Genomic DNA, 15,467 nt, shown 5'->3' with positions numbered 1-15,467 from the left:
TGGAGCATCCAGCATAATGGCCTTCTTCTACATGCTCTGTGTCACCACCTCGTGGATTTTTGAAATTCAAATGACAATAGAGAAGGCAAAAAAACATACCTGGTGTGTACATAGAGAGTTCCTAGAAGGAATCAGAACTTCTAAGCTGTGTTAGACAGGCTCCCTCAATTGTCACAGTGGGATTTAATGAGATTTAATTGTATGAAGTGTTATTTAATTTGAAAATAATTAAAAGCCAAGAGCTCAGTTTATCCCCTTGTGACTATGGGGAACGTTACTCCAAAGGTGGTTTACATGAGGCACATGAGGGCGGTTTTAATGTAAGGCTCTGTTTCTCTGATTAGGCTAATAATGACGACATGCATGAGGCAAAATTAACATAGTTCAGAACTTTTCTTTCAAAATACATGCACAAATCAAGTGTTAACTTGGCATTTTTTTAAAAAATACACAGTCGAAAGAATATTGAAATCATTCTAGAAAACAATTTCAGCAAAACAAAATCCTTTAGAATTCTTACAGTCCAGGTGCTGCAGGATCTTAAAAAGCTGCAGAACCATTTTTTAAGGAATTGAAGTGTATGAGTGCCCTCAGATTTACACAAAATGAAAATTTGGGCCTAATTTTTGATTGGGAAACATTTTCAGTTATTCCTAAAAGTGGGACTACTCTCCAATCTCCACACTCTTACAATAGATAACTGCACTGACCTCTTTATTCTCCTACCTGAAGTAGGTAGAGGGGCTTTACAGTGGCCAAATCTTAGAAGAAGAGAAAGAAAATAATTATTCTCTGTCATCCAATGAGCACCAGTGAGTCGTTCTGCATCCAAGGCTCTTCATTCTTTTGATCTGCAAAGGTATGTTCAATTTGCAATTTTGACACGTTCCTCTAAAAATAGCTTTGGGCCTACATTTTTTTTAGATTATCTTCACATTTAGTGTCAAGAGCTTTTTCTCCACAGGTGACCCCCTCAGCTTCGCTAGTTTATCACCTAATAGAACTTCAGGTGAAAAGGCAGTTCAGCTGACAGTCGTGGGAATCCCACCGCCTCTGTGACTGTTTGCTGCCACTTACTCAAGCAAGACTGCCAGGAAGCACTTGTCTGAGCTGATGATTGTGAATTAAATATTTGAGCTAGAGTAACAACAAAATTAAATTAATGTTTGTTTACATGGCTCTCAAAGTATTTTCAATTATGCTTTGTAAAGAGAGATTAGGAATATGCAGTGATAAACTAGGAGTACCGAATCCATTGAGGGGCTGTTCCTTTAATGACTTCAAGCAAAAGAAAAATGCAGTTTCCTTCCTCTGTAATGAGAGAATCATGACTCTTACCTGGGTTCACACACAGTTTTATAAGAATTAAATGGTTTGTTTTCCTACTGAAATATTTAAATTTTATTTATGTATGGGATAGCACAAGATTTTGTGCATTTAGAAGAAAATGATCAGTTTGCAGAGTCCAATAGAAGAAAATAATTTCCACCTTGTCAACTATTAATTATCTGTTTTATTTGTTCTAAAACCAGTAGGCTAAAATCCAGCAAGAAGTAGTAAAAATATCACAACTGTAACATACAAAACCTCAGAATGAAAATAAAAATAAAAAACCTGTACCAATTAAAATCTACAAGGTTTGGAGGAAAAGCATCTGAGATGTGTTCATGGAAGCAGTCCCTTTAAATAACCGTAAGCATAAGAAATAGATGTGCAAGCATGCGGTACTTTAAGCTCTAAGAGTAAACAGAATGTGGTTTCTATCAGAATCGTTGCAATCATTCAAATGCCAGTCTCCAAACTCTTCTTTGAGTCTACCACTGAAATCTCAGATTAATATATGTGGAGCAACAAGGACACCTTGAGGCAAGTTAGAAAAATGCAAAAATTTCTATATGGGAAGACTTACAGAATCTCTGTAAGTCTGAATTCCTCGGAATCACCACATGATGTAAATGACCAGCTCTTAAAACTGTTTGGCAAAGTCCCACAAGTTCCACAGAGTATTATTAAAGCACTGCTTGGTCAGCACTCCTGAAATGCTAGAATATGTGCTTACCAATTAGGTTAATGTACTTTGTAATAGTTTTGAAGACAGACCTGTTTTTGCAGCACACTAATCTTGTTCTGATTTGTTTTTCTCCTTGTCACAGAAGTAAAAAAATTTCCTTCCTGCTGGTCAGCATGGTATTACACTGTACATATTTTTTTAAAAAAAGTATAAAAATAGTGAAAAGGTTTCTGAAGAAGTATTAAATGCAAATCTACACAAAAAATTAAACTTTCACAGTTCTTTTCCACTCTCTACAAGTTTCAAGTATTTCTTTAAATTTATACCTTTGAAAAACTGATAAAACAGTAAATGTTTTAAAAAAAAAAGTGGGAAAAGGAAGAAATCTTACACTTCTTATTTTGTTTAGGATTTTTTGCACAACAGCACTTTTTTTTAGTATAACCTTTAAGTTTGAACTGGAGTTGTGGGGCCGTTTGTAGAGCTTTCTGTTCCCTTAGTGCTATCTGCAGCCTTAGAATCATCACATACTTCAGAAGGCTCATTTTCCTCTGGCATTGATGGGGTAAGATCAATAGTGATCAAATCAGTTTCCTGATCTGTTTTTTCTACTTCACTGCAAAATTCCACTTTATCTTCCTGCTGGCTGTTCTTCTTTATTTGTCCATTCTGTGGAGGGTAGGTACTGGCAATGGTGTCATACAGAAATTGGTAATGTTCCTTAAATATAAAGAGAAGACGTTAATATGAATGGCATGCTCAGAGCCCAAGGACAAACCCATTCTTACTCTTAAAAGTTTTCTTAAATTTTAGAAATGTAACATGTAGTTATAGAGTATATATTATATAGTTCTATAGTATATGCAAGACTGCATATGAAGCAGCTTCCACAGCTTTTGTCTTACAGAGTGCTGCTTCTGTGGTTTATTCTGATTTCATGTGCATGTAGTGTCTCTGTAACTGCCCGCATCAGGCGTTTCAAGTTGAGTCACTCAGTACCCTCTTGGTTTACAAAGTCCCCAAGCTGTAAACACCACGTATTGTAAGGAGCCTAGGAACCTAATAACCTGCCCCATATCGATGACACCTAGGTCTGGTTTGTTAGCAAATGCACAGTGTGTGCCACAGGGACACAATTCCTCTGGAGTGATTTAAATAAAACAAGTCGATGGCTGCTAGCCTGTGAAATGCAGTCAGCCGCCTAACTCTGTAGAAGTTAATGGACACTGTGCACATACATCCCTGAAGCAACTGCAGAAACATCAATTTATGCAATTTGTAATTTTATAGTATGCACCCTTCCATAAAGGTGTTACAGAATTGCAGCTCTGGCCATCTTTCAGACTTCTTCATTCTTAACAGTAACGGCCAATTCCCAGGTAGTGGGATTCACAATCAGGCTGTGAATGTCCTGATTAGAATTTCATCAGAAATGATGCGTAAGGTTAGGAGGATATGAGTGACCATGGTAAGTAATCTCACCATTTTTTCTGGTAATTCATAAGATTTACTTACAAAGGTGGAGACCACTCCCAGCCTGGTGCGACGAAGAGCTTTTACTACTTGGAAAACATCTATTACTTCTTCTATTTCTGCACTTTCTAAGAGGGTCATTAAAGCACAAAATACACCAGTCTGCTGTGATCCATCACTAGAAGATGATGTAAAGTATACATGTAAATTTAAAATGTAAAATCAGCAAGTCCTCTGACTAAATATTAGATTTATTTCAAAGTCTACATAATTAATTTCTTTTCTAAAACATACCTCACTGGACTGAAATTGTTACAATTAAGAATATCTGTAGGACACACACAAGACATAGTTTATCTAGAAGCTACCTGGATCTCAGGTGGCCACTTAAAGGGTAAGAGAGACATTAGGGGCTTCAGTCTCAACAGTTGTTAGCAGGATTATCCTCTGTTTTAGATGGTATGCAAGGCTATTCTTGGAAACAATCCTAAAAAAGTGCGCATAGGTACCACAGCAAGAGATGAACCTAAAAGCTCTGATGGATCCTCAGTAGTAGTATGCTACAAGAGCACTCTGTCCTAGCATTTATTCCCAAAATATATGTACCAGGTAAGAGCAGCTAGCTCTGACCACCTACTCCACACCCATGCTTGCCAAAGAGAAATGTGCTCACTTTTCAGCACTGCAATCAAAAAGGTCAAGCTTGAGCAACTCAAGGAAACTTCTAGGGAGAGCTGAGCCTCCAGACACATGGAAAGGCTTGTGGGAGAAGGTAGGCATCCCAAAATGTGGTTGCTACATATATCCAGAACTTACAACTAGGTTAAGGTATGTGCTGAATTCAGACCCACCGGCAGTGGATGACAAGCGGGACACTGCGGGTACTCCTGTTGTCCTCAGTGACTAGTCTGGCTGGGACTTTTTGTTTAAGGTTGAGAATCATGCTGACTAAATCTTTGGAGTTTTCTGGAATATCCAAGCCACTCCACTTGTGATACTGATACTGATACACCTTCTGTGTTTCTTTCGTCTGAAAAACAGCAGTGGAGATATAGTCAATGTTCAGGTTAAAGTAAAGATTCATGTAGTACATCTATTGCAGCTGATTTACAAAAAAAAAAATTATATTCCTGAGGAACTGCATGGTGATGTGAGTTCTACCTCATGAATATGAGGTAGGTAGACATCCAAGCTTTGCTCAAAGTACAAAAGGCAGCTGACCTCCTGAGACACCACTACCACCATCTCAGCAATTCACTAAATGGGAAATTTGAGTTAATTTATAGCATTTATCATGATTGGCTGCAAGTCCGGAAGTGAAAAATATTTCCATTTCTTAAAGCAGGAGGTAAGTGCACTGGGAACTGTCCCTGCTCTTTCTTTAGGCTAAGTTTATAACAGGGAAACAAATTTAAAACTTCCTTTCGGAATTTGTAAAGAAACTTATACCTTCAGATGTGTAACATCAAATGCACGTATGGTATAGCTAGAACAACAGTTGACATCTGTCATTTGAACCTCTATGCCATCGTATGTTTGTTTTCCTTCTCCCCAGTACTGTGCACAGAGTTCCTAAAAGGGATAAAAGTACAAGTCAGTGCTTATCATTCAAACCTGCTTTTATTTTATCTTTCACATGCACTTACAGAAAGTATTGACTTTATAGTAGGAGTGTCATTGTATTTTAAAATATGGCATTACACACTATTCCCCTCAAAAATTAATTAGAAAGTAAATTAAGAAGGTAAATAATAGAACAAATGATAACAGAAATCCAAATTCCTCATCCTTTGAAACACGCTTAACTGGAGGAAGGGAATGAGAGAATGCAGTGCAGTGTTTTCTTTGCATATAGAGGATGCATCACGTGAAGATGATGCACTCACCTGATCTCCTTCTTTCAGTTCCGTCAGCATAACAATGACTTTGACTTTTCTTTGGAAGACCATTTGCCAGAAGTCAGAGATAGTTTCATGCAGTGGTGCCTGTGTTGCAATCATGGCTTTTGGACCCCAGTAACCCTATAAAAGAATATGTTAGTATTTTTTTGTTAAATTCATTTGAAATGTGATTGTCCAGCAACAGAACTGATTGTCATTTAAAGAAATATGCAGTGAAATAAACTAATGAACCGTTTTGTTTATAGGGAAAATATGCCTATTGCAGTAGGCAGTGGTCTTACAGGAATTTGACAAGCCAAATGACGTTAAAGTCCTCCCAATAACAGTAGCACTTCCAGACTGACAACATGATATACTCATGCTGCAGTGGGTGAGACCTCACCCTGCTGTTTTCTGCATAGCGTATTTTTAAGGGCTAAAACTTTTAAATCTACACAGCTGTTTAATTTGACCACTAAGAAATTGAGTTTATACCACACAAAGTTGATGCACCAGTCAGTTCACACTGAGCTACCCACAAGTAAAAATACATTTATTCTGAACAGATATCCTAAATGTGCAGCATTTTAAAGTGTTCTCCTTCTATTGGAGGTTTATATGATACCAAAAAACTGATGGCCCCAATTTTCATTAGTAGGGTTTTGTATACGTGAATAACTATACTCATATTTCACTAACAGGGGAAATATTAATATGGATCAACTTGTACATAGGCAGATGCCCACTAATAGAAATACATGTTCTCATGAGGCCAGTCTGAAAGCTAGTGGTTTTAAACATAACACATACATGCGCACGCAAAAAAAAAGTGATTCCATGTTTAGTCTTACTATTTGAGAGTGCAACAGTCTAAGACCACATAAGGGAAAAAGATTCATCTTATTACTGCAGCAAAATGTAGAGGATTTCGATGAATAAAACTATAAATGGTTTTGCCAATCGACTGTCAGAACTTTCTCCTTTATTCAGGTAAATCCTATTCTATTTATGAAGCCAATAAGAAAGTAGGAGCTCAAACTAGAATCTAGTTTTAGCTGAAAGCTGCTAAAATATTTATAGTGGATCCTCTAAATACATACAGTTATGAATGAAGCATTGATATATTTGCTTGATTCCTCACAGTCACTGTCCTCATCTGAGGAATCATCTGAATCGCGTTCACCCTCCTTACTGCATTCATCTTCGTACCTGATCGGCACTCGGTTAAAGTCATCTGCATGAGACAAAGTGTCACCGTCACGCCACACTGCTGCTCGGGTATAGCATTAGAGGGGGCTGTCCCTGCACGTGCAGGGGGCAGAAATGGATAGAAAAAGGCTAGTCCTTTCACAACAGACTGCAGAACAAAGGCCACTGTATTTGAAATAAACACTCCCAATAATTCACATTTTTAAAAATTCATCTCTTCTTTTTTAAAACACTATGAGAACTTTCTAACAGTGTTGAGAAAAATAATCAATCCCATACATCTCAGTAAGACAATTTACTGTCCTAATTTTTTCAAAATTTAGTAGGTTTTCTTACAGAAGATAAAGAAACTAAGAGAAGGTTCATGGATAATACTTACATGGAATTATGTTAGCATTCCTATTTTTGCTTTTATTTTCCTCACGATTCCCAGTGTTCTGTGTCCGCCACCCCTTATAGGAAGGTAATCTCTAAAGAAAGAGGATGTTTGGTATTATGCTTGATTGAAATGGATCCTGGGATGATTGTCCCCTCTGGACACCGACACCCAGTCTTCATCTGCCAGTGCCTCGCTTCTTACTTTAATTCTTTAAACTTTGGTCACATCTGGACTATAGTTTAAAAATGCCTGCTATACCATGTACAACGGCACAGGAAATCATGCACATAGCCACAAGTAATCATTCTATGCTCCCCATCTTTGTTAAAAACATTAACATCAAAAGCAGGAATAAAATCTCATTAATTTACAGCTTTTTTCATGAAGATAAAAAAACCTGTTTTTGTGCCAGAGCAATAAAATAGCACAGAAGTGATCTATTATGTATGGTATCTCTCTCTCATTACTATTGTGCAAGGCACTTTCTAAAGTAAGTGGGAGGTAAGGGCACCAGAATGCAATGCTTATTTACCTGAAACTCTGCCTCCAGCAGAGAAGGATCACTTGGAGGATCTTTTCTTTTCAGATTGTTAAGATAGGAATGCAGTTCTGAGAGACTGACCTCTGTTTCTCCATACTGATTGTATTCCACTAGTGCTTGATGGATAAGGATGTACTGTGACTGGCGTGTCCCAGTTGAAGGGTTTAAAAATGAAGTTATTAAAGAATAAAAAAAACCCAAAACACAAACATCACTTTTAAAAACCATTATAAGAAACTATTCCTCCCATGATATTATTAGTGTTAATAATATTAAGCATTAACATCAAATAGACATTAAATACAACTATTAAAAATCACAGGGACTTCCAAATTAGACATTTTGGAGCGTATTTAGTGTGTTGGATGAAAATTGTTCTGCAAATAAATGTAATGTCATTCAAGAAATATGCAATTGAGATTTGAAAGATCTGCAAAATGTTTAAGTTAAACACATGCATTGCATCTGTCCGTAACTTTTGTTGTACTCTCAACTCAACTGAAAATCCCACCCAGACAGACAGTTTTTAGAATTTGAAAATTAAGTTTGACTATGCAAGCTCAATTTTGTATTTGTGAATTGTACACCAAAAACTGGATTATCAAATCTAAAATGTTCTTCTTGGCTCCTTTTTTTAAAGCCTAAACTTTAGTTGAAATTTCTAAAACTGAAAAACTGTTGGAAGTTTTTCTCTCTCTCAATATTTTTAAGAGCTATATTTTCTATGCACAACTTCAACTGAACTGTAGCAGTACCCAAGACTGAGCAGCACACTTCTGAGAAATACTGACGAAGCAAAGGAGAATTCTAAGTGACAGGAGTTTTAGCAAGATACCTCTACTTGAACCATGAGGCACCGCTGCCGACGCAGCTTCACCACATAGCCATAAACATCCACTCTGCCTTCTGCGTCCAGCCCTTCCAGCATGGCATCAATTCCTATATATGTCCCAGTGCGTCCAACACCGGCACTGCAAAGCACAAAGGGATTTGGTTATTGAGAGGGAATGTCATCTCCCGGTCCCACTCTGAGAGAGGAGCAGTCAGAGCACGAAAGTGAAAATGTGTAGCAATGGGATATGAAGCAACTGAAAACAGTTCTTGCTGTAAATTAATTGCCAACACAAACAATGGTGACTTTGTATTTTAAATATCTTTCAATGAAAGTAAGGCCAGTGTTGCCGAATGTGGTGCGTATAGCCAAAGTAGCCTGATATTTATCTGTTTGCTTTCCAAAAATTCAAAAGTCTATGTATCCTCAGATTTTATTGACCTGAATATCCTTCAGAAAAACAGCCTTTTTATGCATCTTTGGGTGCCTCACTCTCAATCAAGTCACAAAATTTGGGATCAGCCCAATACCGTTGCTAGCTCCCTTTTCTGAATAACTTTACGTTCTTTTAACATTAACAGAATTTTTAAAAATTAATATATATTTACCTGCAATGAACCACTATTGGGCCACTAAAAAAGTTGCTGAGAGCATTAACTCTGCGTCGGAGTTTGAGAAGGAGATGCGGATCCTCAGGAACTCCATGGTCTGGCCAGCTTGTGAACTGAATATGAGTGACATCTCTTCCAGCTGTCCTTTCTCTTCCCTAGACAAAGTGAAGTGTGTGGGGGTTTTTTGAGAGAGAGAGAGAGAGAGAGAGAGATACAAAGGCAAAATCAAGTGCAGATATACAAAGCAGAAGAAAAATAAGGGCAACAGTCATCAAATGTTGAAACAGACATTTCAGTGTGCTGTAATGTTGTAATCCCAATGGTCTCTCAGGTTACAACACTTTACATATTCAATTTCAATTTTAAAAAATCTGTGAATCAGGAATACACAGTGACTCCAACAGAGGACAAGCAGGAGGTTCAAAGTGTTGCTAAAAATACTTTTTTCTCAGGTTAGCCTATGATCCAGAGTACAGTATGTCTCCCTACTCTATTCATAAACAACTTGGTCAGTGTATAACCCTGCTTCCTTCAAGGGGTACAGGTTGGCAATTCTCTTATGTCTCCTAGGAGTAGCCTGCCAAGGGTACAACAGATTAAAAAAAGAAATTTAAACTGTAACCCAGACTTCTACCATTTAGAAGTAGATACAAGAAAACCTGTAATTTTCAATGAGACTGACTTTCTTAAGTTACCTGATTAAAGCTTAAAACATGTCAAGTCTTGAGTCTTACTTTCATATGTTGCTGCTAGATTAAAAGAGAGGACATACATTTTGATAACGACGATTATAAAGCAAAATGAGAAAGACATCTTCATGGCATTCTTTTACTGGCCAAGATTTACTATGGCTATATGGGCATTTCCCCAGTAATTCCCCCCCAAATTCTTACTCAAAGTTGAATTATCCAGCTGTGGCACAGTTATTCATGCAGTTGTTCTCCATTGTTTCAGTAATTATACATCACTATTCCACCAGAACTGCAGAAGTTTCCACTTTCTTGCCAGGGGCCACTCTTAAATTCCACAACAAATATCAGTTTTATCTATATTAATATGATGTCAGCAGAACGGAGAGCAGACAGCTCTAAAAATATCAGTCCTCAACATGCAGCACTATCTCATTTCTAATGTCAGATTGTTCTAGTCACAGAGCGATGTCTTTGTTAATAGTTAATTCTTAACATCCCGATATTCTCACTATCTTCAAACTAACTTATAACTTTCTTGTAATCAGACCAGTTCCTGAGCAAATTTTAATGCAACATGAGACAGCAGAATAGGAATTTCCAGCTGTAATCATGGATCAAGATGAGTAGAGTCTGTTGCTTGGCTATTTTGCTGAAGATCTGTCAGCAGATTTACTCTTTGAGTCTTAATGCTTTTAGCTATGACTTATGCTCCATTTACCCTCACTGAAATATTTTCGCAAAAGGCCTGAGAGGAACATTTAGCCTTAGCTGGCAAATTGTGTTCTCAATTACAGAGACAGCAACTAATGTGATTTCAGATGTATAAAAGAGAGCAATTAACCAGCCTTAGTGATTCTACACTAGCCAAATGGTAATTTTAAAACACTTATGTTTATAAATCCACTTGAGATTACCAGAATTTGTAAATGTCTCACCGTACAATTATCACAAGGGTAGACAATGGTGCCCTATGAGTCACACTGATTTTACTTGCAGAAGGGTATAGTGAGGTACACATAAGCCAGTAAAATTTCTGTGTTAAAAAACAAGCTAAAATATCTAAGGAAACCACAGAAGAGTATGTTTTCCATATTTAACAGCACATTAAATGTAGATTCCAGAGTACTAAGGAAAATACATTTTTAAGTTGGGAAATACATGTCTAACTCATATTTCTTGTAAGGAATGACACCTCCATCTAAGAATTAGATTTTCTCTTAAACTATATGTTGCTTAGCGAAAAACAGTAGAGCGTCTTTCATTGATAGCTGACTCCTCTTAAAAGGATCTTTCAACAATACCTACTGACTCCAAACAGACACTCCAATTCCAGTCAGCCTTACACTTTTGAATCAACTTACATTTGTGATGTGTAGTTTCTGAATGACGTAGTCTGGACATGTTTTACTTTCATTGATCTTCACAATGATGTCCCCATACGTTGCAGAGCCATCCTCCATTGATGGCCAATACTGGGCACATTTGTTCTATGAAGATATGAGGTTAGGTGAGCCGCACAACAGCGAAGTGGCAGAGCACTGAGAGCTAGAAGTAAGTCTGATTTAAAATAGACAGCAACTCATTATAGTTTTTCGAACTTCTCACACGTCTTTTCCTCTCCTGGAAAGGCTGTCACTGCTTAGGATGTCTGTGATAAATAATTCCAAATATCCAACAATTCAGGTCTCTGACCTGAAGTTTATGCCCCTGGAACTTAACTTGGAACATAAAGTGGGGAAAAAATCCTGTACACTAGTTGAAAATGTGAATGGCTACTGTTGCCGTTGCCTGAAGGCTGTAGAAAAGTTTGCAGCTACTTCTACGGCTTCTTTTTCAGTCTTCAGGGACATTGCTCCTGCCTGCCTATAACATCAACTTGGGGATGCTGTAAATCTGCATGCTGCCAACTTTTTCATCTTTAAAAGCAGCTCAAACAGCGATTCCCCTTCTTCCTGCTGTACCTGGAATAAGGAACAAAAGCAAGCCAGAAGCACCCAACCTTCCAGTTAAAGGAAGGGCAAAGACAAAAAAATACTCTGTCTAGGATTTACTGAGGGCATTGCCAGGATATCAGAAGATCATAGGAGAAAATATACAAACCATACCTTTTATGATAGGTCTGTGAGGAGCTAGAGTTCTACCTTGAGCCCTTTTCTGGATTTATGAGCTGTAATATGGAAGCTCACCCTCTGCTACTTACAGCTGTGACTAAAGTGACGTTTTCTGGTAAGACAGGTAATTCCATAAAGCAACAGTGTTTTGGCATGTTTTCCCTCATACGTTCTGCCACAGCAAGAGAACAGCAGAGAACAAAAACAAAGTATCAAGAAGAAAATGTAATTCTCCACAGCACAGCAACCCATTCTGTTTTCAGACAAAAGAAGGATGGATGGATGGATGGATGGATGGATGGATGGATGGATGGATGGATGGATGGATATTTCTCACCCTCTTTCCTTCCTCACAGCGAGTCACCATGACAATAATTGTTGCCTTCTGTTCCCAGATCATTCTCCAGAAATCATCTGTGGTTTCATCCTTGGGACCTAGCAGGAGATATTTTAATGGAGTTTTTCAAAGAGTGCAGTTACATGAAAAAACACTTGCCTTCTTGACATGCTTAGCCATGCAGTCTGAAAAGCTAACCAGAGATCACACAAAAAAATACCCAAACACTTGATTTCATTATGACTGCTGCCATTAGGCTACAACATTTTAAAAGGCTCATGTATATATCCTTAGTGCATAGCTGTGAAATCTGGAATCTTTTGGTGTAAAATTCTACAACATGATAAATCTGCCTTTGAAGTACAATTTATTCATCCTCACGGAATTCCCTAAGCAAAAGCTCATTGGCAACTTTTTCACATTAAATTTCAAAATGTCAGATTTTCAATTTTTCATTAAATTTACTAATACTTTTTTACTACTCTCCAACAAAAAATGGGTGAATAAAGAAAGCATATTCTTTTAAGGTTAAAAATTACCTTGTGCAGCAATGTATTTTCTTGGTTCTTTGAAGCCCTATAAAAAGTACAATGTTATCAACTTTTAGAAAGGAAGCATGAACAATTTAAAAGATTTGCAACTTTAAAAATAAATTCAATATGCAACAGTCCAATAATACCAAATACATTATAACAATGGAAAGAACACACATGGAAATCCTCAAAGGTGTTTGGTGCATGAAATATACAGACTACAGAATTTCTTCAAGAGTGCCTAAGACTTTGTTTAAGTAGAAGTCACTTACATCAATATAACTTGCATTAATATAGTCTGATCCTGGGTCTCCTGGGATCTCAGAGAGCTCAACACGATTATGATCATCTGTTTAAAGCATTTAAAACAAAATAATTATATTATCTCAAGGCATTGAGAAAACAAATATTTATTAAACATGCAAAAATTGAAACAAATACTCACATGGAAGGATATCAATGTAACGGTTTTTGTTCTGATTATGGCTTTTTTTGGCCTCCTTTATTGAAAATTTATTGAAAACTCTAGGAATACTCTGTAAAATACAATGTTTCTTTTATTAGATAAGCGTGTATTTAAAATACCTTCTACTTACAGCCAAATGTATATGGAAGAAATTTTGTACTACTGAGTCTGGAAGATAACATTCTGTTTCATACGATACTACTTCATGTATTTCTTACATCGAAAATAAACAAATTTCTTTTATCTAAAAATAAAGAATATATATCTCCACAGTTATATATTATTTATATCCCCATGGCTATTCAGTAAAAGAAAGTATTAAAAATATGCATTAAAAGGTACTTTAGAATGAGAAGTATTTAGACTGTGTATTTTATACTTGTGATGAAAAACACCTTAAGGGGAAAAAGAAGTACCATCATTTTATAATGAGGAGAGCTTGGTAACAAAATTAACTGAAGCCTGTTTGACCTTAGATGAGAATTAACTCAATTTTCTAGATTCTTATTTTTTATTTATAACCAGTGCATATACTCTGCATATACATGCTCTTGAACAGAATTCTTCCAACCACCTGCCTACAAATCTGTGATATATTTTGAGCCAATGACAAACCTGAAATTCATCCAAGAAAAGTCTTCCTTCATCAGCAATCTTCCTCTTGTACATGTCCAGCAATTGCTCCGAAGGTATTGGCTCTATGTTCAGAAGTTGCCTGTCATCATCTTTAACTGTGTAAATGCATTGAACATTTGTCGTTAATGACTTTGAAAATGTAAATTACATTTCAGTAAATGTGATTCTTGAATTGTCAGACAAATTAACAAAAGGACAAACCTCTTTATTTTAACTAAGCATGTTTATTTAAAAAAAAAAAAAGGTGTTGTCTGAGCCTGCTGTGAGCAAACAGGCCCTGGGAATAACAGAACTTGTTCAGCATACCACCTGACTGGAGACACCTCAGGAGGAGGCTACGTGCAGGGATGTTGCATTAACAGAGCTTTTGTACAAAGTGGCGATTGCCACATTCATGTCACAGCAACAGCACCAACACCCACAATAGGTTTTGCCCTCTACTTCAATTCTGATCATTTGTCGTCAGTGGTAAAATGGATTACTGTGCAAACAACCTACAAATGTAACAACATGTACTGCCTAATTTTACAGATTTTCTCTAACATATTTTCTGAGTTGCAATTATCTGTAATATCATCTTTAACGATAAAGTAATGATTCAAAAAGTTTTAACATCTCTAACTAGACATTTATTTATTTTTCATTTACATTGAAAATATATATTTTTTAAAGAACCATGTGTCTAAGCAAATGGATTTGAATATCAACACAGTATTACTTTCCATTCAATGTAGTTAATTTCGGTGGGCTTGAATGTCATAAATTATTTTTTTATTGAAGCTTTCTGGTATTGACCAATTCTGTCTTTCTTCATAGGCTTTGAAATCTTGTGCAAGAAGTTGCACATAGTCTTTGGTTTCAGTCTTTGGGATTTGAAAGCCTTCAGAATTTTGCAGTAAAGAACTTATATTTAACTTCTTGCTTTCAAAAAGGTGCACAGGAAAGGGAAATTCTGGTTGAAGCTGTATTTGATTTTGGGCTTACTCTCAGGGTTAAACATACCACAACCATTGTCTGAGATAACAAAATTGGATTTGTAATTAAATAATAAATAAGAGTTTTTCAAACAGCAATAAACTTTCATTTCGTTTAAGTGTAAATACTTCTGCTATGTATTTACTGACTTTTTTTTTCTCCAAATGAGGTCTTATCTAGTCGATATCTGTAGTCTATGTATACAAACTAGAATGTAAATGATGCAAAGGTGGCAGCATTTTATTTCCATTTGCTAGATATATAAAGATACTCACCTGCCACGAGGTTCACACCTTCAGAAGAATTGCTGTAAGAAGCAAAAGCATCTGTAAAAGCTTTGACTAGTAAGACATATATATGATAATTAGTTAAATAAAAGCAGTTTTGTATGTGAACACCAAGACTGTTCATAACCAGCACACCACATTACAAGCTCTTTGTGAAACAAGAGTGCTACACTGGGACTTACAGGTGGTTGGGATCCTTGCCTTCCTACCCTGAGCACTATTGAGGGGGAAAAACAAAGGAACCACATCAAACAGCTTTACTGCTTGCATAATTTTGTCCATATCACCTGTGGTGTCTTTAATTTCTTCATTGGAGTTACTACTCACACCATCTTTGTTTCTCTTGCTACATAAGTGACAAAAACTAACACATACAAAAAATATAATTAAATTAAGTTTAAATGCTAAGTAGCCAAGAACAAGCCAGACTTTCTGGAGTTGTACAAGCATAAGTTAGTTTTGCTTCCCTAAGTGTAACAGTTCACATCTGAGCA

At 36.6% G+C, this 15,467-nt stretch overlaps 1 protein-coding gene across 1 annotated transcript in view; it reads right to left on the bottom strand.

Moving 5' to 3' along the window:
* Positions 1-2,200: 2,200 nt before the first annotated feature.
* Positions 2,201-15,467, bottom strand: part of PTPRC (protein tyrosine phosphatase, receptor type, C) — a 27,059-nt gene continuing 13,792 nt past the window's right edge. The window contains exons 12-28 of the mRNA XM_010290318.1: positions 14,962-14,993; positions 13,691-13,806; positions 13,055-13,145; positions 12,882-12,958; positions 12,616-12,652; positions 12,077-12,174; positions 10,990-11,115; positions 8,934-9,091; positions 8,329-8,464; positions 7,485-7,634; positions 6,953-7,043; positions 6,465-6,598; positions 5,371-5,505; positions 4,934-5,056; positions 4,336-4,514; positions 3,527-3,662; positions 2,201-2,731 (exon numbers count right to left, since the gene is read on the bottom strand). Coding sequence (XP_010288620.1) covers positions 2,459-2,731; positions 3,527-3,662; positions 4,336-4,514; positions 4,934-5,056; positions 5,371-5,505; positions 6,465-6,598; positions 6,953-7,043; positions 7,485-7,634; positions 8,329-8,464; positions 8,934-9,091; positions 10,990-11,115; positions 12,077-12,174; positions 12,616-12,652; positions 12,882-12,958; positions 13,055-13,145; positions 13,691-13,806; positions 14,962-14,993 — 2,092 coding nt within the window. The 3' untranslated portion in view covers positions 2,201-2,458. The remainder of the gene's footprint in view (positions 2,732-3,526; positions 3,663-4,335; positions 4,515-4,933; positions 5,057-5,370; positions 5,506-6,464; positions 6,599-6,952; positions 7,044-7,484; positions 7,635-8,328; positions 8,465-8,933; positions 9,092-10,989; positions 11,116-12,076; positions 12,175-12,615; positions 12,653-12,881; positions 12,959-13,054; positions 13,146-13,690; positions 13,807-14,961; positions 14,994-15,467) is intronic.

The sequence above is a fragment of the Phaethon lepturus genome, unplaced genomic scaffold, assembly GCF_000687285.1.
Source record: "Phaethon lepturus isolate BGI_N335 unplaced genomic scaffold, ASM68728v1 scaffold5007, whole genome shotgun sequence".
NCBI classification, from domain to species: domain Eukaryota; kingdom Metazoa; phylum Chordata; class Aves; order Phaethontiformes; family Phaethontidae; genus Phaethon; species Phaethon lepturus.
The sequence above is the reverse complement of the archived record's forward strand: the minus strand, read 5'-3'. Positions and strand labels throughout refer to the sequence as shown.